The 26,215-nt window shown below is 39.4% G+C and overlaps 1 protein-coding gene across 11 annotated transcripts in view; it reads left to right on the top strand.

Annotated features, from left to right (window-relative positions):
* ZC3H12B (zinc finger CCCH-type containing 12B) overlaps positions 1-20,733 on the top strand; it is a 100,903-nt gene extending 80,170 nt beyond the window's left edge. For 3 of the 11 annotated variants that reach the window (XM_073361018.2, XM_073361015.2, XM_073361013.2), the window contains 6 exons: positions 4,928-5,124; positions 5,655-6,430; positions 11,490-11,629; positions 12,779-13,013; positions 13,133-13,239; positions 14,469-20,733. In XM_073361018.2, coding sequence (XP_073217119.1) covers positions 5,820-6,430; positions 11,490-11,629; positions 12,779-13,013; positions 13,133-13,239; positions 14,469-15,892 — 2,517 coding nt within the window. In that variant the 5' untranslated portion in view covers positions 4,928-5,124; positions 5,655-5,819 and the 3' untranslated portion in view covers positions 15,893-20,733. The other 8 variants (XM_073361024.2, XM_073361026.2, XM_073361022.2 and 5 more) reach the window with 6 other exon arrangements.
* The last annotated feature ends 5,482 nt before the right edge of the window (positions 20,734-26,215 follow it).

Genomic DNA, 26,215 nt, shown 5'->3' with positions numbered 1-26,215 from the left:
AGTAATAGTTTTTAGTAGCTTTAGTAATTAGTAGTTCAGTTGCCTGTTGCAACCTTTAGATCTTACTTGCTGTAGCATTATTTGATTCACCTAGGTTTAAACACTGCCCCTCATGCAAGGGAGTTCTCCCAGCTTTGAATGGATACTCAAAATGCCTCTACTGTCTGGGATAATTGCATATTCCCAGTAAATGTGTAATTTGCAAGTCCTTCAGTTCCTGAGCTAAGAAGGATAGCTCCCCTTCAGGTCTTCTTAACAACCAAGTCAGTGAGACCTGCTTCTGAACCGGGCTCTCTAGACCCCCCTGTAGAGGGACCTTTTGAGCCAGAGTGGACATGGACTCTTCAAGAGTTCCAACTCAAATCACAACCATGATAGCAGTTAGACTGCAGGGAGCTAGAAGCCTGAGAAGTAGGTTGCCCACAAGGGGTTTCTCAAAGAGCAAAACCCCAAGGTGCTGAACATTGTCTGACACTTTGTGGCCCAGAATGGTTCCCGTAAATTATTCTGCACTTCTTTTCCTAAAATTATTCTGCACTTCTTTTCCTAAAGTTGTTTTGCGTTTCTGCTGCTGGAAAGCCTGTCCTGGATTCTCCCACAAAGCTAGTTGCAGTTTAGTGGAGAGGATAGTGATAGATGTAAATGAAGTGACATGTGGTCTTATATCGCTGATTGAAAGGCCTTATATAAATGTACAGTTTAATAGTAGTGGTGGTGTTCGGATACTATGGTGATGGGCACTCTCCAACTGCCCCATACTAAAAAATAAAAAGAATTCCTTGTTCAGATAAATCTTTGTCAGCTTCATTTGTAAAGTGGTTTCTTATTTTGATTATTAATTTTATTACTCTTAAAATTATTAATAAAATTAGAATAAATTGATAATCTGTAGTTTACCAAATATGGTGGATGCCATTTCAATCCTGTTAAATACAACTTTCTATTATTAGCATCATTTCCCAGAGAACTGATCCTGTCCCATTGTCCTTAATGTTAATGGGATTCGGATATTAGCAACTGTTATGCAGCTTTTTGACAACCTGGAACCACCACGCTCCATGGAAAGCCCTGGCCAAAGGGACTGCAGCCAGGGAAGAAAGCACTGGAATGTGCAAGCCTGAGTCTGCAGTGCCAGAGCAGGGTTTCAGTGAACAAGGGGAAGACCAATTTTCCATTTTAAAAATAAGATTTTTTTATTATATTAAATAATATTATAGGTTTATTTTACATCATTATAATTAATGCTAGTCAGCACTTCCATTATTGGCTTTCTAATTTTAGTGGCTGTTACATTTCTTTCTGTGGAAAAATTCTTTTATCATATTTTTAGGATGAAAAGCTAGTTCGGGTACTTTTTAGCTTCAAAATAAAAAGGAAGTTAACGGTGTCAGACACTATTTTGATTCTAATTATGTTTTATGTGCAATAATGATTTTTTTCAAGAAAGATTCTGATTCTTATTTTTAGCCAACAGACTTAGAGTCAATCACTGTACATCAGGGGAGTAATTCTCATATTGCTTTCTGATGTGTTAGACCACAGAAGCTACATAAGAGCCACTTTGATCTCTTGGGGGGCAAGAATCTGCTTTAAAAAAAAGTTTCTGAATGCAAATGTATATGATAGATGCTCTTCTGGATAAATAATTCACTTAGTTGGTTGAGTTCTTATATGTTCCCTTGATAATTTTTTCTTTCTTTTAATCTCTGCTCTCATTCTAAAGGGATGGAAGATACATGAAAGGGAGAGAAGAAAGGAACATGAAAGAGATGTAAATTTCCTCCAAGTGGTGTTACTGTTCCTGACAAAAAACCCAGTCAGCTCTAGTCTCTTCTTTGGTCTTTCAGCTTTTCCTCTAAGTCCAGGTCTGCAAAACACTACATTGTTTGGGGTGTGAAAAATCCACACCCCTGAGCAACATAATTACACCAACCGGACACCCTGTCTAGATAGCGCTATGTCGAAGGGTGAGCTTGAGCTTCTCTTGTTGACATAGCCACTGCTTCTTGGGAGGTGGATTAACTACACTAACAGGAGAAGCTCTCCCATTGGTGTAGTAGCATCTTAACTAAAGCACTACTGTAGCGCTGTACATGACAACAAGCCCTTATATACACTCCACCCCCCCCCACCCCCACCAGTCTAATGGCAATACAGCTCACTGGGAGAGGACACCTTTGTCTATGATTCTCAATTGAGACTGTGAAGAGAGAATAGGTTCTGGAAGCTCTTTGCCTTTCAGCACTTCTCCTTAGTGGTTACCGGATTCTCTGTTCTTTGGGGACATCTCCATAAAATTATTTGTGCAACAGAACCTTAACAAAAACAAGATTTATTAAAAACAGAAAATGAAATTAAAAGAAAATAAATGGTTTGTGTAACATCTAGATAAACTAACATCTCATAAACTAAGCTATAGAAGGCATTTTCAGTTTAGTTGCAGAGAAAAAAGAGAAAAATAAATAGCTCAGATTTCTCGAAAGCAATCCTCTCTCTGTTCAGCCTGTCAGTTTCTCTTGTTGATCAGATAGCAGCAATCCTCTTTGTGGCCAGAGAATTCTCTTATTGAGCCCCCTGATCCAGAGCTACTTCCACCACTTTCCAAATCACTTTTGTCCAGTTAGCGACACATACATTAGGATTTGGACTCATCATTTTTTCTAGGACATGGATTGTTGAAGATACAAAGTTCCTTTTATGATTATTAATAGCCATCTTTCAAATGCTTAGCCTAGTTCAGATATCACTTTTCACAGGCCACCTCGTCTAGTTGTTTTAGTTACAGTCAAGTTTCTTGTTAAAACTCCCTAAGCAATTTTTTTTTTGCCAAGAGACACTAACTGTGGGTACGGTCCCCAGGCCCTCTGTCAAAGTACTGCCGTGTACTTTCTCATTTCAGGAATTTTTAATGAGTTACGAGCACAAAACAACAAGCCCAAGACAGTTCTCTCACAGGGCCCTTCTGCATCTCTGTAGTGACCCCTGCCTATCTGCTAGCCTACCATATAGTGATTTTTAATAGGTTCCGGCTTGTCAGCTTGATTGGTTACTGTGGTATATTGAAGCATGTAGGGAAGCATGTGATCTGGGTCTTCAGTACTCAGTCTGCAAAAGAGCCAGTGTTGAGCAAAGTGGGTTGCAGCCTGCTGTGCCTCTCTCTGTGTTTGGTTGTTGTGTGTTAGATTTCTGTATTCTGAGAAATAAAGTGGTGTTACATTTCAACCTTTCAGGAAGAATATTGTTTGTTTCTGGATTTGGATCACTTGAAAATTATCTTGTTCTGTTCATTCCCTCTGGGCCACTGTCAGAAGACAGGATACTGGGCTAGATGGACCTTTGGTCTGACCCAGTATGACCGTTCTTATGTTCTAATTCTTTGTGTATGCCATAAATATAACAGTTTTATATGATGGCAAAGCCTTGCAGAAAGGGACTGAAGGGGACTCAGGAAATGTCTATGTGGTAGGGTAATACGCACAATGGGGGGTGTGATTTCTAAAGTACACTAACATATTGTGCATATGCCATTCCATTGATGGTGTGTATGTGCCTCATATGGTAAAGATAGGAGTCTTTTCAGCCATCGGGACCCAATCCTTAGAGCTCCAGCATGGTCCATCCAGTTCTGGTTCACAAAACTATTGAGTCTCTCAGTATCTTAGTCCAGGACCTTACCTCTGCTTCCAGACCTACTGTGTAAGAACCAGGAACAGATTCTACACCTTAACCTAGCATCCCTGCACCTCACTGCATGCAGGCTGGATGGATGTCATTAGTAGAGCAGGCCTGCTCTTCTTCAGTTATGGAAGTTATGATACGCAGTAGAAAGGATAAGACAAACTTACCCGTCAAAATGGACAAGATTCTCTCATTGGTGCCAGTGGAAATAATTGATTCCACATTACCCTTCAATCCTGCAGACTCATGATTTACTCAAACTCAAGATGAAGAATCTGTCTCTTAGCTTAATCATGGCTCATATAGTGGTGATCTCAGTTTGCCACCTACTGATTGAGGATCATATGACCGTGGTAAGATTCTTGAGAGTCCTAAGTAAAGCATTCCCACCTATCAAAGCACCAACTCTAGACTTAAAGTCTAGTGCTCACAGCACTCATGTGACTCATCTTCAAGCCCTTGGTTGCCTCTTGTCTATTACACCTGTGAGTGAAAATGAAATTTTTGATAGTGATAACTTTGGCCAGAAGAGTAGGAAAGATTCAAGTGTTTATGACTGACCCTCCATATACAGTATTCTACCCAGATAAGGTATTAATGAAGACATATCCTAAATTCCTTCCTAACGTAGTCACAGGTTTCCATCTCAATCAACCAATATACCTACCAGGATTCTTTCAAAAATCTCATGCATCCAAATCTGAGGCAATCTTGCATACATTAGATGTGAGGAGAGCCTGCTACCTGAATAGAATGAAACTGTGTAGAACATTGCTAGACTTGTTTGTCTTCACTGAGGCAAGGATGAAGGGCTCTGCAGTTTCAGTCCAGAGACAGTCTAATGGGATTTCTGATTGTATTAAAATGTGATGAGGTGGCCAAGGTAAAGACATCAGCTACGATCAGGGCCCCTCCACCAACAATGCAGATTGTGTCACCAGCATCACTGAGAAACTTAATATCTGACATTTGTAAAGCTGCTGCTTGTGTGTGAATCCACATGCTCACTTGATATTATACCCAAATAGAAGCCTCTAAATCCAACACTACATTTTAATAGTTATTTAGTTAACTACTTCAAGCTTCCACCTCCTAAATATAACTGCTTGGGAGTCACCATCAGTGGAATAGGCATATAGACAATCACTCAAAGGAGAAAGGAAAGTTACCCATGTACAGTAACTGGAGTTTGAGATCTATTGTCTATATGTACATTCCACAACCTGCCCTTTCATCCCCTGTACCTCAGAGCCCTCTTGTAAGGGATTCTGCATTGAGAAGGAACCAGATGGTGGTGGAGAAGCATGAGAATTGAAGAGCACATGTATGCCCTACAAGTACTGCTGGCCAAAAAAGAGTTCCATCGCTACTACGAGGCGCATGCACATCATCAATGGAATGCACATATGCACAACACTGCTTGAAGAACTCCAGTTACTGTATATGGTAAGTAGTTTCCCTTCCCTAATGTGCTTTAATGGAGTGCTGTTTGTAAAACAGTACTGTGTTAAAGTGAACCAGGGAACTAATAGTGTTCAATACATTAGTGCACTTTGGAAGTCACACCCCCATAATAGCACATTACCGCACTGTGTAGACAAACCCTAAGTTACAATTTATGTTCTCCAGAACCCTGCCTAGTTATATCTGAGCTAGCCATGGTGCAGGCATGTAAAGAGCTTATTAGTAAAAATTATGGATAGTCAATTTCTGTGCTTCTGTATGCTCAGTACTGTTGACATACCATGTTCCTCATTCCCAAAAGCTCCTGTGAAGTTTTTTTTTTACTTCAACTGTGAATTTATTGTGCTGGAAGTGTTGCCATTAAGTTTATATATTTTATAACACACAATTAAATGGGAATCTGAATGGTTGGGGACCTCTGTTGCTTTTTAAACAAAAGTATGGTAGTCAAACCTTTTTGAAGAATTTGACAAAAGCTGATAGTGCGTGTTTGTGTGGTTTTGTTTATTTAGGATTACATATTGGCTTTGTATACACTATCACATATCAAGCAAGACAGATGAACTCCAGCCTTGTGTGCACTTTCAATTAGCCTACAAGATGCAATTTAGTATGAATCCCAGGCAGCTTTGGAAGTGAAAGAGAAGTTTGAGATCTCTGGCTGGAAGCTGAACGTGATGACGGCCTGGTCTATGGTGGAGAAGTTGAAAATGGAGAAGAGGCATTCCAAAGAAGAGAGGAATGTGGAACAGGATTCTGGGGACTGCAGTGCTGAATCTGAGGAATGGACAAGCTCAGAAAGTGAGCCTGAACAACCATGCTTCAAGAACAGCTGTAGCAATATTCAGTGGAGGGAAAAAGACATTTCTACTAAACCACATAGGCAACTCTGTCGCTCTCCTTGCCTGGATCGTCCAAGTTTCTCACAGAGCAGTATCCTTCAGGACTTGAAACTGGAAGAGTGTACAATAAACTTGGACAAGGAATATCAGGCTAAAATGGATTTTGCTTTAAAGCTTGGGTATGCTGGAGATCAGATCCAGGCAGTGCTGAACAAGTTGGGAGCAGATGCTCTAATCAATGATATTTTGGCAGAACTCGTGAGACTTGGCAACAAGGGTGAATCAGAGGGACAAGGCAGTGTCAGCAGCGGTAGTGGTTCTCTGGTGCTCAGGGGTCCTTGCCCAAAGGAAATGGCCAGCCCTGAACTGTCACTTGAAGATGAAGTAGTGGATAACACTGACAACTTAAGACCAATTGTCATTGACGGAAGTAACGTGGCTATGAGGTAGGCCTCAGTGTTAGCATTTTTTAAATAATACACCATTATGTTTATCTACAAATATTCAATTTGAATGACAAAATCATGTTACGTTGACTATATGGTCCTGTTTAACATCTGGTTTCTTTCATCCACTGTTCAAAATATGTTGATGCTCCTCTTTTTGCAATCCCTACCCCATAAATCAACTCCTTCCATATCATTCTTTTTTGCAGTCCTCTGCTCCCATAAATCTATTAGCCAATAAATAAGAGTTTAGTTATACTGCAGCAAAGGTTTTGTTTTTAAGTTTTTGAAAGACTTTATCAGTCTTGTTCTAAAATATCTAATGGCAGCTTGGACATCTGAGTGGGTGGAAGAGTTGTTTTAAAAGAAGCTTGATAGCCAAGAAGAAGATAGCCAAGCTAAGGGTGATTTTTCAATATATAGTGCTTACCATTGGGAAGGATCTTGCGTGGAAGGGCTGGGGAACAGTACAGCCATGCCAGAGGAGCTACTGGCGTGGGGCTGCCCTCCTTTCGCCTGAAATCAGTATCCAGCACAGTGGGAGGACAGAGGCCCCCCAAGTAATGTGGTATGGGGAGTGGACGGGAAGAGCGTGGGGGCCCAGGCTGGGGGCACAGAGAAGTCACATTGGGAGCTCACGTGCCCCCCTTTAGCTGATGCTCCCCTTTGTGTCTCTCCCATGAGTCACCCACTTTCCCCTCCCCACCCCCTCAATCTCTCACAGGAAGGGGGGGCCCCCCCCTCTGGTTGTCAGCCCCCTGGTGACAGCAGCAGCACAAAACTAAGGGTAGGAATAGGGCATTAAGTCTGCTGTGACAATTGATATTTGTCAATGTCACTTTTAACATAGAATCATAGAATATCAGGGTTGGAAGGAACCTCAGGAGGTCATCTAGTCCAACCCCCTGCTCAAAGCAGGGCAAATCCCCAATTTTTGCCCCCATCCCTAAATGGCCCCCTCAAGGATTGAACTCACAACCCTGGGTTTAGCAGGCCAATGCTCAAACCACTGAGCTATCCATTGTCATCCTTACTTCTATGCTGCAGCTGGTGCAGTGCTGCCTTCAGAGCTGTGTGCCTGTCCAGCAGCCCCTGCTCTCTGTTCTGCCTTCAGAGCTGGGCAGTTGTATATGTAGCTTTTTGGAGGAGAGGGGGTATAAATGACTACAGACATAAAGAAGGGGGGCCTGATCAAATAAGTTTGAGAACTACTGGTATAGATCAGTTCAGATAGAAATATTATTTTCAAATTGATGGTATCCCTTTAATCAACATATGGTAAGAAGTAAAATAGTAAATATTTTTCATGTTTGTTTCTTGGACAATGTAGCTAAACTGCCAAATAAGTTACATATTTAGGGCCATATTCTGTCCTGGTAAAAACAGCAGCATCTCCCCAGTTTAAATACTTTAATAAACAGAGCTGAACTTGGTGCTTAGACTCCCTTTGCTGGTCCCTATGCAGCAAGCTCTTTAAGAGTAGATTTTCATTTTGAGGTGAACACATGGGATTAACGTTCAAAGGTTTAGCTTTGGTCTGGTATTTTCCCCAAACTATCAAAGAGATCCAGTCAAATACAGAGAACTTGCCCAGAAATAGGACCACATGATTTTCAGTCACTGACTTTGCTTTTGACACTCTCCTCCAGTGGCTTTTTATCAAAGAGAGGTATGTGCATTTGTTCTCGTATTTCACTTGATATTTTTTCACAAGCCTTCATATTGTGTGTTTTTGGACTATGTTGATCAGCTACCATTTTAATTATGATATTGGTATTAGTGAAACAGACCACATGCAAACATCTGTTTCTCTATACAGTAGAACCTCAGAGTTATGAATACCAGAGTTACGAACAGACTGGTCAGCCACACACCTCATTTGGAACTGGAAGTACACAATCAGGCAGCAGCAGAGACCAAAAAAACCAAAACAAAAAAACCCTAATACAATACAGTACTGTGTTAAACATAAACTACTTAAAAATAAGGGGAGAAGTTTTTTAAAAAAAAAATTGACAAGGTCAGGAAACGGTTTCTGTGCTTGTTTCATTTAAATTAAGATTGTTAAAGGCAGCATTTTTCTTCTGCATAGTAAAGTTTCAAAGCTGTATTAAGTCAAGGTTCAGCTGTAAACTTTTGAAAAAACAATCATAACATTTTGTTCAGAGTTATGAACAACCTCCATTCCCAAGTTGCTCATAATTATGAGGTTCTACTCTATTACATTTGAGCATGAAAGAGGATGTCTCGATGCGCTTTTTATATTTCATGGCACTGCCTTTGTCTTTCCCTAAAACTATAGTTTTAACAAAGGTTAAGATTCATAAAGATAGCTCATAAACAGTTACCTTTATTCCTTCCCCCAAAGACAGTTTAATAAAACTTAATACTAATTCTACAGTATATTGTATAAAACCTGTGAGATATTTGACAACACACCTATGCATAAGGACAAAAAAAACCCCCTAAAACTACACAAAATGACAAATCTGCAGGGAACATTTTGTTTGCAAGACATTGACTGAAGTATGTTTCCAGGTTGGTGCACTCCTGCTCTAAGGAAGTGGCAAGGTGTGTATTTCAGTGCATGCTGTCTTATTAGTTTGCAGAAGACAGAACATGATTAACAGATTTCTTTAGTTAGTACCAATTTGCCCTGGCTTTAACTCAGTGTTTCCAGAACTTCTGAAAGCTAAGTGACCCCTGCTGTCCTTCTCCTTCAGGAAAATGAAATCAATTGCACCCCCTGCTATTTCTCCCCCGCAACTCCAGATTGTAGTGTTAAAAGTGTACATATCTTAATTTATCTATCTTTCATTCTCTCCCTCCCACAATAGTCTTAAATGCTCCCTTGCTCCCTCCTCCACACTTTGGGAAATGGACTTTTCATAATGTGATACCTCTCATCACCTATGGTTTGATGAGCTGTAAAATAGTTAATGATGTTGACGGTTAGGGTGAGATTCTGTGTTCCTGTGAGATTCATGTTTGTGTATACAGAGACTAGGCAAAGGCCCAAATGTAAATTTTGACCCACTCTGTAATATTTTTGTTGAACAATACACCACAAGTGTTTTGTAAATCAATACACCATGAAATCATAATTGGAATGTGGAAAATAAAAGCTGTGCCATCAATAGCAAGTTTTATCTTCGCAACTGTGCAGCTCTATAATGGAATACTAATTTTCTAATGTAAACGTGCACTGCCGCGCCCAGCTATGTAATGTTCGTGGTCAGTATTGGCTAATTAGAGAATCAAAGCAGTATTCCTAAAATTCAGTTGCCAGAATATCAGGAACTTGCAAAACTAGTAGCAGTTCATGATTGCTTGACTGCGTCTTAATAACCCACCTAAATTTCTAAAAACTGCATTAATTTCAATGGATTGTTTATTTTTTGGAGTTTGCGGCTACCTGTATGTGCCCTAAACAATCACTGGGCTGTCGGTTTGAAAGGTGCAGGCTTAATGGGAAAACCCTAAATGAGGAATGTTTTGGCTTACAGCTCTGATTTGTAGAAAGCCTGATGTTTGTAAGTATATGGCAATTGGTGAATCACCATCCAAGTTATTTTATCAAATATATTCAAGTGCTATTTTTAATTTTGCTCAGAATTTTGTAGTACCCTTGTACAGTAGTTTAGCACTAAAGAGTGATTTTAAGCAGTCAGTAGCAAGTAAAGCACTTGCAGACTTTTACAGTGTATGCTCGTCTACTGAGTGGGTGTAGTAGTTGTGTGGGTGTCCAGGCACTATTTATCATCTTTTTTATAAGCATATATCACTTTTTCACTCTAACCAAGTAGCTTATAAGAAATCTGGAGCTGTACATCTGTGAACTGCACATACACAGTGGGTAAACAAAAGTGAATCATCATACCCCCTAACTGAAATACCTCAAAATACCTTTTTAAATGCAGATATAAAACAGACAGTACATTGAAATAAATTACTTTTCCAAAATGCAGGATCTGGTCTGGGTTCTCACATACAACCAAAATACCAGTGAGTGAGCTGTAGTAGATTTGTACAGTTCTCAATTATTTTTCTACCCCATCTGGCCTCTCTTCTCCATAAAACACATTTAAAAAGTGTGCAGTTAAGATGTAAATAATCAGAATAAAATAATCAGAATTGTTACATATGAAATCCAGATACATTTCCAATATTCCTATATACATGCACACTGTAAAATTAGGTTACTGGTGAGAAATTAATCTACTGATCAAAGAAGATACTAAGGCCCTGATTCAGGATAGCACAAAGCATAATTTAAAGTTAATTCTCACTGACTTCCATAGGATTTTAGTTGCAGTGCTGACTAGGGTGCTCTCCTGAATTGGGCATGAAAGGCCTATAACATCACTTGAAGATTTAGGACCTGTTCCTGCAATTCACTGCCTATTGCTGTAATGTAGCGGTACATCCATGAACATAGTGAGTTGCACGATCAGGGCCTTAAATGATTTTCAGCAAACCCTTCAGAAATCCATATTTCTCTAAAACTAAAATGTTGCCATTTTCAAAAGTGAATCAAGTTTGTAGAAAGAAAAGGAGTACTTATGGCACCTTAGAGACTAACAAATTTATTTGAGCATAAGCATTTGTGAGCTACAACTCACTTCATCGGATGACGAAAGCTTATGTTCAAATAAATTTGCTAGTCTCTAAGGTGCCACAGGTACTCCTTTTCTTTTTGTGGATACAGACTAACACGGTTGCTACTCTGAAACCTGTCAAGTTTGTAGAGTGATTTAAAGATGCTTCATCTGAATTCTATGCTATTGAAATACGACTTAATTCACTAACAGAGTAAACTATAATCTTTGAGAAATACTTGACGTTTCCTTCCCTTTTTTAAAAAAAAATCATTTCCAAAAAGATTAATTTTTATCAAACTCTTTTGCTATTGGTAAAATCTCCTATTTGTTCTTTTTGTGTATACGTATTATAAAATGCCTATACCATGGCAGTAAGCATCATTAGCTAGTTCTTTGTTGTCATTTGCTAAAACTCTTTCTGATCCTAGTTTAAATGAATACTTTGCCATATTTTTAAGCCATGGGAATAAAGAAGAATTTTCCTGTCGGGGGATTCAGCTAGCTGTTGAGTGGTTTCTGGAGAAAGGACACAAAGATATCACTGTATTTGTACCTGCGTGGAGAAAAGAGCAGTCTCGACCTGATGCACCAATTACAGGTAGCATTTCAAAAAGATTTATTTTCATCCTGTGGTAAAATAATTGTATTATTACAAGACTGTAGCAAAAAAAATTGTTTCTTTGTTTAAAAGGGTTATCTTAAGCATGGAGCAAATAATTTGAGGCAACGTTAATTCAGTAAAATGATATTTTGTCTTTCATCCCAAAAGATACTCACAACAGCTTCACAAACTCACATGTATGTCACTACTGAATACATCCTACATACTACATCCTACATAATACATACTACATCCAATGAAGTGAGCTGTAGCTCACAAAAGCTTATGCTCAAATAAATTGGTTAGTCTCTAAGGTGCCACAAGTACTCCTTTTCTTACTACTGAAATAGTCAACTTTTGGGTGGAGGATGACGACCTGAAGGCTCAGCACTCAAATTGAAACGGAGTTAAAGTCCATTATAAGTATCTGCAAGTAGGAATAATACAGGTTTTTCTAATACTGATAAAATACATTTCTGTACTGTGGAGAGAATTATTATTTCCTCCCAATGAGAAGGATTTTAGGAATATAAGGATAACTTCTTGGCCTGACTCCACCTGCTTTATAGTGGCCAAGTAGCCCAGGATTCCTCTGACAGAGGTGGAATCCTTGGATGGTGATGTAGAGCAAGCATAGACTTTGGCCCACAGTATTTGCATATGTTTTTTGAGCTAGGAGTAGCAGGTTGATTGTACACTGCTGGTGGAATGGGAGCGGGTGAGAAGCCCGAATATTTGTAAAGTGCTTTGAAATCCCTGGAGGAAAAATGCCATATAAGTGTAGGTGCTTACATTTCCCCCCATGATCATAGCATGAGCATATTGAGTGCAAAGTATTATTATTAGTCAGGAACTATTGAACTCCCTTTCCAATATAAAGTTAAAAAACAACAACCAAAAAACCAATTTATTTGAGCATGAGCTTTCGTGAGCTACAGCTCCGATGAAGTGAGCTGTAGCTCACGAAAGCTCATGCTCAAATAAATTGGTTAGTCTCTAGGGTGCCACAAGTACTCCTTTTCTTTTTGCAAAGACAGACTAACACGGCTGTTACTCTGAAACCAACCAAAAAAACGTTTTTAGTAAAAACTTGGAGTGGCTTGTTTCTTAATGCAGTTATTTAAACCATCTAAACTTATCTTGCAGATCAAGAAATTTTACGTAAATTGGAGAAAGAAAAAATTCTTGTCTTCACCCCATCTCGGCGAGTTCAGGGAAGAAGGGTGGTCTGCTATGATGACCGGTTCATAGTAAAACTGGCTTTTGACTCAGATGGCATCATTGTATCAAATGACAATTATCGGGATCTTCAGAATGAAAAGCCAGAGTGGAAGAAATTCATAGAGGAACGCCTGCTAATGTATTCTTTTGTGAATGACAAGTATGTTCTTTCTTCATATTGTGGAATTTACAGTTAAAGTTCACAGTGGAAAGTGAAGTTCATATTTCATTGGGTTTTTTTGTTGTTGTTCCTCTCCCCACCCCCCGCCCCCCCCCCAGATTTATGCCTCCTGATGATCCTTTAGGACGTCATGGTCCAAGCCTTGAAAATTTCCTAAGAAAAAGGCCTGTTATTCCTGAACATAAAAAACAACCATGCCCTTACGGTAGGTTCACAACAGTCAGATTGAGTTCTGTGTACAAGGGGAGACTTAATAAAAAGTTAATATCATGTAATTAGACTTCCCTTAAGTTTTTAAAACCAGAAACTGGTTTTACTTGCTAGCATCCAGATTGGACATTAACTTCTATCTACACTTCTTTTGTTTGTTGTTGTTAAAGAAACATATATAGCAGAGCATTTGGGATAGGCAAATAGTTCAAAAGTTTAAGACACTTAGGTTTTCAACTGTGAAGCCCTGGGTCCAAATTCATAGTGGACATTTATCCACATTAAAAAGCTATCATACTATTTTGTATAGGTTTTACTCAAAGGAGAAGTCCTGTACTGTATAAGTTCTGGGATAGAGATATTCTTTTGTCTTGTACAGCAACAAGCAGATTATCAGTGCTCAACAATTATAATACGAGGGAGAACACCACAGTTCACAGCTGAGCTGTGAGCAGGAGACATGCTCAGTAGCTGCCCTTGTATATACAAAACTCCAGATTACTCTATCACAGGTGCTGACTCCATGGTGCTCCGGTACTGGAGCACCCACGGGGAAAAAATAGTATGTGCTCAGCACACACCAGCCATCCCTGATCAGCTGTTTGGCGGTCCCCTCCCCCTAGTGCCTGCCGCCGATCAGCTGTAAAGTGGTGGGCAGGAGGTGGTGGGGGGGAAGAAGCAGAGTGGAGGTGGGAAGAGGTGGAGTGAGGGTGGGGTCTTGGGGGAAGGGGCCTCAGCAGAGCAGGGTGGAGTACCCCCAGAAAAATGAAAGTCGGTGCCTGTGCTCTTCTCACTTCTTTATTTTCATAAGCATCTACTTTCACACTACAACTCAGAAAGTAGTTAAAGTAATACAGTAGGGAACACTGAATCTTTTTGTTTAGCTCATTATAGAGACATGTTGGGGTGAGGCAATATCTTTTATTGGAGTAACTTCTGTTGAAGACAGAAAAAAAGCTTTTGAGATGCACGGAGCTCTTCTTCAGGTCTGGGAAGGTTCTCCCAGCCTCATAGCAAAATGCAAGGTGCAACAGATTGTTTAGCATAAGTAGTTAGCACATATTGTAAGGGACTACTCAAGGTAGAGTGGCCCATTAACATCTGTACAGGCATGAGACAAAAAGAAGGGGTTAGTGGGTTATAGATTGTTTAGCTTACTGTAATATAGCTTTCTGTGTGATTGTCTGTTTTTTGACATGTTTAATTTGGAGACTTCTTTTGCAGGCAAAAAATGCACTTATGGACACAAATGTAAATATTACCATCCAGAACGCGCAAATCAGCCTCAGAGGTCAGTAGCAGATGAGCTTCGAATAAGTGCCAAATTGTCTGCTGTGAAAACTATGAGTGAGGGAGCTTTGGCCAAATGTGGCACAGGATCTTCCATTTCCAAAGGTGAAATCAATTCTGAAGTGAAACGCATTGCCCCCAAACGCCAGTCAGACCCAAGCATTAGATCAGTTGCTGTGGAACCTGAGGAAAGGCTATCAGTAGCTCGGAAGTCAGAAGCCAACTCTGTCCCTTCTCTTGTTTCTGCATTAAGTGTACCAACAATCCCTCCTTCAAAAAGCCATGCTGTTGGTGCATTAAATACTCGTTCTGCAAGCAGCCCTGTACCAGGTTCATCGCAATTTACTCATCAAAAATCCTCACTAGAACACATGGCCAGTGTGCAGTATCCTCCCATACTGGTCACCAATAGCCATGGCACTTCTGTTAGCTATACAGACCAGTATCCCAAATACGAATCTTTAGGAGACCATGGCTACTATTCCATGCTCAGTGATTTCTCCAATTTGAGCATAAGCAGTATGCGTAACACAGAGTATTATGGAGCTGATGCAGACCAAGGGATGTACTCTAGAAATTCAAGCCCCTGTCCTGACAATCGCTTAAGCCATACAAGTAATGATTCTTATTCCTCTTACAATGATTTGTATCTGGGTGTAGCAGATACCAGAGCAGAAGACAATGTGAAGGTCCACAGACTTTCATCCCAAAATCGTCTTCAGCCTTTTTCCCATGGTTACCATGAAGCCTTAACTAGAGTTCAGAGTTATGGAACTGAAGAGCCTAAACAACTCCCTCGCAAACAGTCGGTTTCCCATTTAGCACTGCATGTCCAGCATCCAGTTGTTGGAGCACGGTCCAGTTGTCCAGGAGACTACCCAGTGCCTCAGAATGTTCATCCATCAGCCACTGCACAGCCAAGTCGTGCCTTGGTGATGACAAGAATGGACAGTATTTCTGACTCACGGCTTTATGAAAGTAACCCTATGCGGCAGAGAAGGCCACCCCTCTGTCGAGAACAGCATGCTAGTTGGGATCCATTACCATGTGCTGCTGATACTTACGCTTACCACTCCTATCCACTGAGCAACAACCTTATGCAACCATGTTATGAACCTGTAATGGTAAGAAGCATGCCTGAAAAGATGGAGCAACTGTGGAGGAATCCCTGGATTGGGGTATGTGGAGAGCCACGGGAACAGCATATTATTCCAGAACATCAGTATCAGACATACAAGAATCTCTGCAATATTTTCCCTGCTGGTATTGTCCTCTCGGTAATGGAGAAAAATCCCCATATGACAGACGCACAACAGCTGGCAGCTATGATTGTTGCCAAATTGAGAACAGGGCGTTAAAATGTTAGAGCCTCTTTTTGAGCTCTTAAAAACAAATAGTATTGAGTGTATAGTGGGCAGGATTTGGAGGAAAAATTAAAAATAAGGGTAGTAGGCAAATCTATTGTAAATATTTTCTAATTCTGTGGTATAAAATTCTGTACCCTATAGCAATCATTAAATATATGTGTGAGGCACTATATAAAAGCAGATTGTATTGTAAATATAATGAATATTTTAGGATTTCAAAAATAGGGCATTTTAAAGGTATTTTACAGGAAGTGCATACATTTTTGCATGAATATATAATTTAACTAAGAACTACAAGGTTATACTTTTAGAGTCTAAAACTGTTCATTCAAAACTATTGTTAGCAATTATATTGCATGTATCAATGTATAGTTTCAATTTGATTATAAATATATAATTGGCTTTTCAAAATACGTTCAATACATTCCGGGATCATAAGACTTTGGCTTTGACACTGCATTCCTCTGGGTCAAATATTTTTTTAAATGGGATGACTTGCCAACAATTACAATAATCCTCCATTTGTAAAACAAACCTGATCTATTCCCTTTTTCACTTTTAAATGTCAACATAATTGGTATCTCTTAGCTTTGAAATCTATCCACCCAGGGCTTGATCCTGTAAGGTGCTGAGCACTTTGGCCCCAATTCACCATTGGCTCCAATCCAGCAAAGCATTTAGGCAAAAGTGCTCAGAATCTTGCAGGATTGAGTCCCAATTCAATGTTAAAAGTAGGATAAACTGTAGCCTTCCTCTTCAGAAGTACTGATGAGTACAAAATGTACAATAGTACATTTTAAGGGTCAACTGTAGACTGTCACTTTACTTATGCACTGTTCATTACTCACCCTCAAATGGAGGGGAAGGCAGTGGATGTTAAAGTGTGAATATCCAGTTAGTAGAAACTGCAACCCTTCTTTTGTGGCTAGGGATAGTATTTGAAGGGTTAGACTTACACTCCAACAGATGAATAGACAATGTTTAAAAGGGGAGAGGGGCTGGTTCTGAAAAGGGATGCTACATCTTTGGCTTGCTGCAACCTGGCCTACTTTGCACTTCAGGTTGACCCAAAGGTGTGCATTTTCCTCCTGAAGGATTTTAAAGTTTTTATTTTGACAGGCAAGAAAAAAAATTGTGTGTGGCATTGTTTGCGCAACTAGTATTTTGCTCAGGGGTGGGAACCTTTGTAGCTAAATGCCTCCATAAGAGGCGTTTATTGGTTTTTTTAAGCTGCACTGAATGGACGCCCTTTTTAAATCGATGTATATTTCAACATTTTGAACCATTACTAACTCGATATGTCTCGAGCTAGGACTTGTTGACTTCTACTGTAGTTTTTTTCATGAAAGTTGAGAAGGCCTGGTTTATGGCCTTTTGTTTCTTCATGAGAAGGTGTGACACTGCCTAAATGTTTCTTACTGTGAAACACACAGAACGTGAGGCTGCAGTCAGGGTTGTTTCTGGTGTTTTGATAATGGCTTGCATGCTGCTTTCTGTTTCTGTTTGTCTGAGGACCAAAGACTACTACATCACTACTTCCACTTGCTACTGTAAAACCTGCATTGATTCTAAGTGTATCTTGTGGGCTATTTATCATGTGCAAAATGTGAAAAAGTTACAGATGCAATTAAAGTAAATGTATTAGTATGTTGGCTGTTCACACCATTTCACACATGATAAATATTCTAGTGTCCACACAGGTATCTCTCAGACTACTTACATATTTTGTCACGGCCATATCATTGTGTGTTCAAATTGCATTAACTTGAAGATTGTTTTCTTCATACCTGGAGTATTAAAAATAATTGTTTTAATTAGTTGCAGATCATTGCTGTTAATAAAAATGAACTAATCTTCAAAAAGTTAGCATATAACTATAGAAAAATATTTTTACTCTTGACCAACTTTCAAAGCATATCTTAACTAGCATTTTATATTTTTTAATTTCCAATTACTTCATATTCTCTTCTCTTTTATGGTAAAAGCAGCTGAGAGTAATGCCTCAAATAACCAGAAATGACCTTTTGTTTGTTGATACAAATTGTATCTCTCTTTTTCTTGATTGTATAAAAAAAATGTACAAAAACCATCTCTAGATTAACTTCAGTATTGCATTTTCACCATGTTTGTGACACTGTGTGTCACAGGGAAGTAGCCCATGGGTAATTATGAATCTTTTTATTTAAAATGGGCACTTGTAGTTTTTAGACAAACAAGGACAACTTTTCAAATCCACTTTATTACAGTGTGCACAGATATTGTGTGTACACTTAAAAGCATTATATTACATAAGTTATCTTTAGTCTATTTATTAAACAAATACATTCTTGCAATGGAATTTTATGTAAAAATTGTCAGTGTTAATGAATCATCTGCATGTGTTTATAAATAGAACTGTAAACAATATAACTGCTGTAGATTTTGCTTAACAGGTTAATTATACATGTATGATTTAGTTTTAAAATGAGGTTTTGTGTACTCACACTTTCCATCTTGCATGGAATTAAATGTGTATGTAGAAAAATGTTTTCCTTCTCCCCAACTATACAAACTCTTGCAAGACGGTTTGGTAGAGATGTCTCTCAGCATACTTTATTTGTAATACAGAGCAGAGGTTACTGCATAAGGTTTTGGATGATTTATGGAGATAATGTATCTTGTAGGAATTGTCTAGTCATTTTAACTCTTTCACTGACTTTAACCTGGTAGTAAATTCAGTTTTCTTCAGGGCCTTGTATTTATTAGGAAGGAGTGAGAGTAAAATCCTAGTATAAATCCAGCAAACCCTTTCTCTAAGGCACTTCTTTGAAGGCATTTTTTTTCTAAAATGAGCCAAGAATGTTTACATTGTGTAGAAATATGGGAAAAAATGATGAAGTCTTGTAGAAATGGTCTGCAGAATTTTTGCTTAAAAGTTATTCCTCCTCTTAAAAGTAATAATTTATAAACATGGTTTAGTGTCCCTTGATCAGCTAATTTAACTTAGAACATTCAATGATCCACATATGTTTTAAGATATCTTCAAATGCCAATTCAAAACACTGATGTTTGTTAACCTTCAGCACTTAAGCTTAGATTTCTTCAAACACAGAAGAATTGATCCCAAGAAACACACGATCATTATTGTAAATATGAGTTTGTATAAATGCTCTTTTTGAGAGCACAATATTTAAATACACTTTAATTTGTGTAATAGAACAATTCCAGAGTATATATTTAAAAAGAAAAAAACTCCAAAGACTATCATAGTCCTAGATAAAGAACAGCAAAAAATAAAATTGGGTGAAATCCTGACCTATTGAAGTCAATATGGCCATGTTTTCATCCCAGGGCTCCCTAGCTTGCTGGTCTTCGTGTTCCTCAGCTATCTTACTTTTATGTAGTTTGTCACTGAAGATTACATTACCTTCAGTTTATTAGGCAACTGAGTAATGATTTGGAATAAATTAAATGTATTTCTGGAATGTTACCTGAAGCTACTTAATGTTTTTGTAAATATCACATTGTATTTAGTATTGTATTAGCTTGTGTATATAGATTATTTGACTACTATTAGTCCTGTTGGCGTACTATTGAGCTACAGTAGTTTGCGTTATCCATTTGTAGAATTAAACGTTACTGTTTAATTGTTGTAAAATTTTATAAAAACTCTTTGGGTTTTTTGGTTGACCCAAATATAATGTAAGTCTCAATGACAAAAAGAGTGAAAATGGACGTTAAACCAGTACATGGTCTTCGTAAATCACTGTACTAAGTGTGCAATGCTCTACCTGATGCTGCATGTAATGCATTCACTAGCATGGCCGTATTCTTAGCTTTTTGTAAAGTTTTGATTAATTTAACTGTTTTTAAAACGCAAAGAATGTGTATGGTTGATAAGAACAAACTGTAAAGCAGACTGACTAAATAACTTATCACCAAAGTATTTTTTTTATTATTATTATTATTATTATTTTTTTTTTTTAAAGCCAGTTTGCCTCTGAAAATGTGAATTTTTGCCTTTTGGAGTGATTTCTAATGACTAAAAAAATCAGAATGATCAAGGTGTGAATGAAGAAATTTCCCCATATTACTCACTTTTAAAAATTTTCCTATATCAAAACATTAGGTGGTGGTAAGGAAACGGAACCATATACATGCCATCTTCCAAAGAAAACTCCATCAGAGGGCATACTGTGAGCCCAGTCTTACTCCCCAGCAGCATGTGAGAACAGGAGTAGTCAAAAAAAAGCACAGCAATTTTAGAGAGATGCTGTTCTGAGGAATTAAGTATTAACCAGTTTTGAACTATCAATTGATTACTTGAACGGGGAGTGGTGCAGTAAGTTCACAGTTCAGACCATTAGATGTTTCACCATTATACACTTGGAACTTTCAACAGTAAATGTTGACAGTTTGGTTGTTTTTTTTTTAATGACAGAGCGTTTCTCTTGCCTAAGGCTTCTTGTTGCTGAAAGATTGTTGCGTGTGAGACTGTCTGTATGTGTATTATATGTAAAAATCCCACCACAATATTTCAGGCTAAAGAATGTAAGTGCACTATCACATAGAAATCACAGTATGCTTTCCCGGTTACACTGTTTGGTTAGCCTCTGAGGAAGAAGCTCAGTCTGTCACTTTGGCCTGTTTAGCACATGCATGTGGTGGTGACTAGTGATGTAGTGTGCAAAATCCCCATTAAACTTGTCTGAATGTATTTAAAGGTTTGTTAGTGGTATTACGAGGCAAACCTGGAAGACATTTTAGGTTGATTGTAAAATATTACTTGTTCTCTCCCCCCCAGTAATATGTAACGGGTTTGCACAGCTATTAAATATGATCAGAACACTTAATGTTATGGATTATATATGGATTTACTTATTCAATAAACTTACGAAAGTCCCTGCACTACCTGTTTCTAGTTCATTACTTTATAAATTCCTTTAGGTAACGGAGTATGAAAAGCACTGTGATGTGTCCAAATTTCAGTCTACATTCGTTTAGGATTAAGAGATTAAACCTGAACCTTTTTACTTACTGACGTTTGCCAAGATCCTACAAGCACAGAAGCACCTGAGTAACAAGTCTTCCCATTTAGCTAAAAGGACTATTCATGTGTGTAAAAGTTACTCAAATGCTTAAGTGCACCGCGGATCAGGGCCAAAATGAAGGGGTTTGCATTTCAAGGTAAAACACATTGTCTAGGAAGCTGAAAAATCTTGATTGTTAAAGAGAAACTGAACACAGAGCATGATGAATGGTAAATAAAGGAGGGAATATTTTTTTAAAAAATTAATACTTTCTATGCATGGTTTGGGTTCTTAGAGCGTAATTACCTTTTTTAAAGAAATTTTAGTTTATCTTTAAGAGAAATCAACTATCCAACTGTATCCAAATATACGAGTGACCCAAATAGTTTTATCTAGCTTTTTAAATAATCTTGTCCCTTCAGATGAAATGTAAGCTATAGAAACAGATCTTTCTCATTTTTTTTAAGATGCCTATTCTTTTTAATTAAAAAAAGAAATCATATTACTGATAACATGAACCAGAGTTCTTGTGGGTAGAGGCTTACCTGATGCTAGAACATTTTTAAAAAAAAGAAATTAAACAGTCAAGAAATGGAAATGCACACATTACGTAAGAAACCTATGCTGAATTTGAAAAAAAAGTTTTATACAATGCTGATTCTGCAAAGAAACTGATTTGTAGACTTATTTATTTTCTATGGACATTTCAGTAGTACATCATCAGTACCTAACACCTACCCTTTTAAAAATTCTTAGGGGGTTTTTTAATTGCTTTTCCAGGTCAATCTGTAAATGGAAACCTAAATTAACATGCCCCAATAATATAGGTAATTTGAAATCTGTTTTGCTGCCTCCCTAAGATGTGCTTCCATAAAATGTCCTCATGCCACATTAATCTGTTTGGATTACCATTATAATGACACATCAGGGCATGTTAATAAATGTAGATACCACAATAATCAAGTCAGTACACAAAACATTCTTCCCAGTACAATGTGTCATGCTGATCTGTATTCAAAACCAAAAAGTTATCTTAGCAGCTTCTCTAATTAGTTCCATTAATTAATATACTAATATTAGTTGCTGGATTCAAATTGTGACATTGGGAGCCAGGGACAATTCATTCAGATGTACTGTCCCTGGCTCCCCAACCTCTGTTTGGAGGGGAGCCTCAGGCCTTTAATCCCTCTTACGCAGGTGGAGGAATGTGGAAGCTATCAGAAAGTGGGTTGGCCAAAGACAAAGGGAGTAACAGTTCAATGGCATGCTCTCAGCAAATTTGCGGATGATACTAAACTGGGAGGAGTGGTAGATACGCTGGAGAGCAGGGATAGGATACAGAGGGACCTAGACAAATTGGAGGATTGGGCCAAAAGAAATCTGATGAGGTTCAATAAGGATAAGTGCAGAGTCCTGCACTTAGGACGGAAGAACCCAATGCACAGCTACAGACTAGGGACCGAATGGCTAGGCAGCAGTTCTGTGGAAAAGGACCTAGGGGTGACAGTGGACGAGAAGCTGGATATGAGTCAGCAGTGTGCCCTTGTTGCCAAGAAGGCCAATGGCATTTTGGGATGTATAAGTAGGGCCATAGCGAGCAGATCGAGGGAAGTGATCGTCCCCCTCTATTCGACATTGGTGAGGCCTCATCTGGAGTACTGTGTCCAGTTTTGGGCCCCACACTACAAGAAGGATGTGGATAAATTGGAAAGAGTCCAGCGAAGGGCAACAAAAATGATTAGGCGTCTGGAACACATGACTGATGAGGAGAGGCTGAGGGGACGGGGATTGTTTAGTCTGCAGAAGAGAAGAATGAGGGGGGATTTGATAGCTGCTTTCAACTACCTGAGAGGTGGTTCCAGAGAGGATGGTTCTAGACTATTCTCGGTGGTAGAAGAGGACAGAACAAGGAGTAATGGTCTCAAGTTGCAGTGGGGGAGGTTTAGGTTGGATATTAGGACAAACTTTTTCACTACGAGGGTGGTGAAAGACTGGAATGCGTTACCTAGGGAGCTGGTAGAATCTCCATCCTTTGAAGTTTTTAAGGTCAGGCTTGACAAAGCCCTGGCTGGGATGATTTAATTGGGGATTGGTCCTGCTTTTGAGCAGGGGGTTGGACTAGATGACCTCCTGAGGTCCCTTCCAACCCTGATATTCTATGATTCCTCCCCCAAGAATCCACAATTCACACTCCATGCCTGTACCCAATATTTATCCCGGTGACAATTTATCAGGAGCTCCCCTCACCTGCTCTGGCTGTCTATAACTTCCCTTTGGTCATAGTCTTTCAGATAGCTTTCAAGGCACAGGAATGATCCTTTTCCAGGAAATCTTATGTGGGATGAAAAAACATTCAAATGCTTTAGGAAAACATATCTGCCATGTTCCCTTCACCCAGTCCAGTTGTACTTCTAGTAAAGAAAGCAACCAGGCTTGCTTGACAAGATTTAAATTCACAATACTTGATGCACGTTTCTAATAAAACAACAGAACTTCTAGAAGATAAAGGAATCAGAAGTTAGATGTATGAGATAGTATTTGCCAAGATCACACTTCCTTCCTTTCTAAACTGCTACATTTGCTTTGATAAAACCCCCAAAACTATCAGATACAACAATTGCTGGCTTACTCCCTTATCTGTCTTCCGAGCTATATATGTTCAAAAATTTTAAGTACTCTCTCAATTGCTTTCAGTCACTTTCTACAAGGTCTTCCAAATTTATCAAAGTTAAGAAGTTTGGACAAGTTACCACTAACGTATCCTTCTATATTACTGGACTTAGGCACATAATTTTAATGGTATTTAGGTGTTAGACCTTGCAATGCTGAATGGATCAATGCCTAAATACCTTTAAAAATATGGGCCTTGCTGTTTATCTGTACTTTCTCATTTGTAAGAGCCCTTGTTACCTTTATCCCAGGCTGGCCAAGAATTTCAGAAGTGATTATTTTGAGTGCTCAACTGAAGATGCCATAATGGGATCTGTTTTCCAGAAAGTCTGAGCACTTATTTTTTGAAAGGCAGGTCTGTCCAGATGGGTAATCACAGTCACTTTTTTAAAAATTGGTATCTCTGTCCCTTACTTTTTCCTTACAGCCCACTCCTGACTTTGCTTTCTTGTGTGGCTTCATTCCCTGTTCATAGAATCCTAGAATATCAAAGGGTTGGAAGAGACCTCAGGAGGTCATCTAGTCCAACCCCCTGCTCAAAGCAAGACCAATTCCCAACTAAATCATCCCAGTCAGGGCTTTGTCAAGCCTGACCTTAAAAACCTCTAAGGAAGGAGATTCAACCACCTCCCTAGGTAACGCATTCCAGTGCTTCACCACCCTCCTAGTGAAAAGTTTTTCCTAATATCCAACCTAAACCTCCCCCACTGCATTGAGACTGTTACTTCTTGTTCTGTCATCTGCCACCACTGAGAGCAGTCTAGATCCATCCTCTTTGGAACCACCTCTCAGGTAGTTGAAAGCAGCTATCAAATCCCCCCTCATTCTTCTCTTCTGACGACTAAACAGTCCCAGTTCCCTCAGCTTCTCCTCATAAATCATGTGTTCCAGTCCCCTAGTCATTTTTGTTGCCCTCTGCTGGACGCTTTCCAATTTATCCACATCCTTCTTGTAGTGTGGGGCCCAAAACTGGACACAGTACTCCAGATGAGGCCTCACCAATGTCGAATAGAGGGGGACGATCACTTCCCTCGATCTACTGGCAATGCCCCTACTTATACAGCCCAAAATGCCATTAGCCTTCTTGGCAACAAGGGCACACTGTTGACTCATATCCAGCTTCTCATCCACTGTAACCCCTAGGTCCTTTTCTGCAGAACTGCTGCCTAGCCATTCAGTCCCTAGTCTGTAGCAATGCATGGGATTCTTCCGTCCTATGTGCAGGACTCTGCACTTGTCCTTGTTGAACCTCATCAAATTTCTTTTGGCCCAATCCTCTAATTTGTCTAGGTCCCTCTGTATCCTATCCCGTCCCTCCAGCGTATCTACCACTCCTCCCAGTTTAGTGTCATCTGCAAACTTGGTGAGGGTGCAGTCCACGCCATCCTCCAGATCATTAATGAAGATATTGAACAACACTGGCCCAAGGACCAACCCTTGGGGCACTCCGCTCGATACCGGCTGCCAACTAGACATGGAGCCACTGATCACTACCTGTTGAGCCCAATGATCTAGCCAGCTTTCTAGCCACCTTATAGTCCATTCATCCAGCCCATACTTCTTTAACTTGCTGGCAAGAACACTGTGCGAGACCGTATCAAAAGCTTTGCTAAAGTCAAGGAATAACACGTCCACTGCTTTCCCTTCATCCACAGAGCCAGTTATCTCGTCATAGAAGGCAATTAGGTTAGTCAGGCATGACTTGTCCTTGGTGAATCCATGCTGACTGTTCCTGATCACTTTCCTCTCCTCTAAGTGCTTCAAAATGGACTCTTGGAGGACCTGCTCCATGATTTTTCCAGGGACTGAAGTGAGGCTGACTGGCCCGTAGTTCCCCGGATCCTTCTCCTTCCCTTTTTTAAAGATGGGCACTACATTAGCCTTTTTCCAGTTATCCGGGACCTCCCCTGATCACCATAAGTTTTCAAAGATAGTGGCTAATGGCTCTGCAATCACATCCGCCAACTCCTTTAGCACCCTCAGATGCAGGGCATCCAGTCCCATGGACTTGTGCTCATCCAGCTTTTCTAAATAGTCCTGAACCACTTCTTTCTCCACAGTGCGCTGGTCACCTCCTCCCCATGCTGTCCTGTCCAGTGGGAGCTGACCTTGTTCGTGAAGACAGGCAAAAAAAGCATTGAGTACATTAGCTTTTTCCACATCCTCTGTCACTAGGTTGCCTCCCTCATTCAGTAAGGGGCCCACACTTTCCTTGACTTTCTTCTTGTTGCTAACATACCTGAAGAAACTCTTCTTGTTACTCTTAACATCTCCTGCTAGCTGCAACTCCAAGTGTGATTTGGCCTTCCTGATTTTACTCCTGCATGCCTGAGCAATATTTTTATACTCCTCCCTGGTCATTTGTCCAATCTTCCACTTCCTGTAAGCTTCTTTTTTGTATTTAAAATCAGCATGGATTTCACTGTTTTTTCATTTGCAGTAGTTTGTTTAAAACTCAGGAAGCCCTGTTAGCTGCTGCTTGTGCCTTGTATTCTTTTCCAGAAAAAATTCTCGTCTGTTGCACCTTGACTATGGTGTGCTCTAAATTTTCCCACCATTTTAACACACCGATGTATTGTAATATTTCCCTTCACATACTTAGGACCTCAATCCTGGAATTCAGAGTAACAGCCGT

The sequence above is a fragment of the Lepidochelys kempii genome, chromosome 9 (assembly GCF_965140285.1).
Source record: "Lepidochelys kempii isolate rLepKem1 chromosome 9, rLepKem1.hap1, whole genome shotgun sequence".
Taxonomy (NCBI): Eukaryota; Metazoa; Chordata; order Testudines; family Cheloniidae; genus Lepidochelys; species Lepidochelys kempii.
This window is presented reverse-complemented; position numbering and strand designations above follow the sequence as displayed.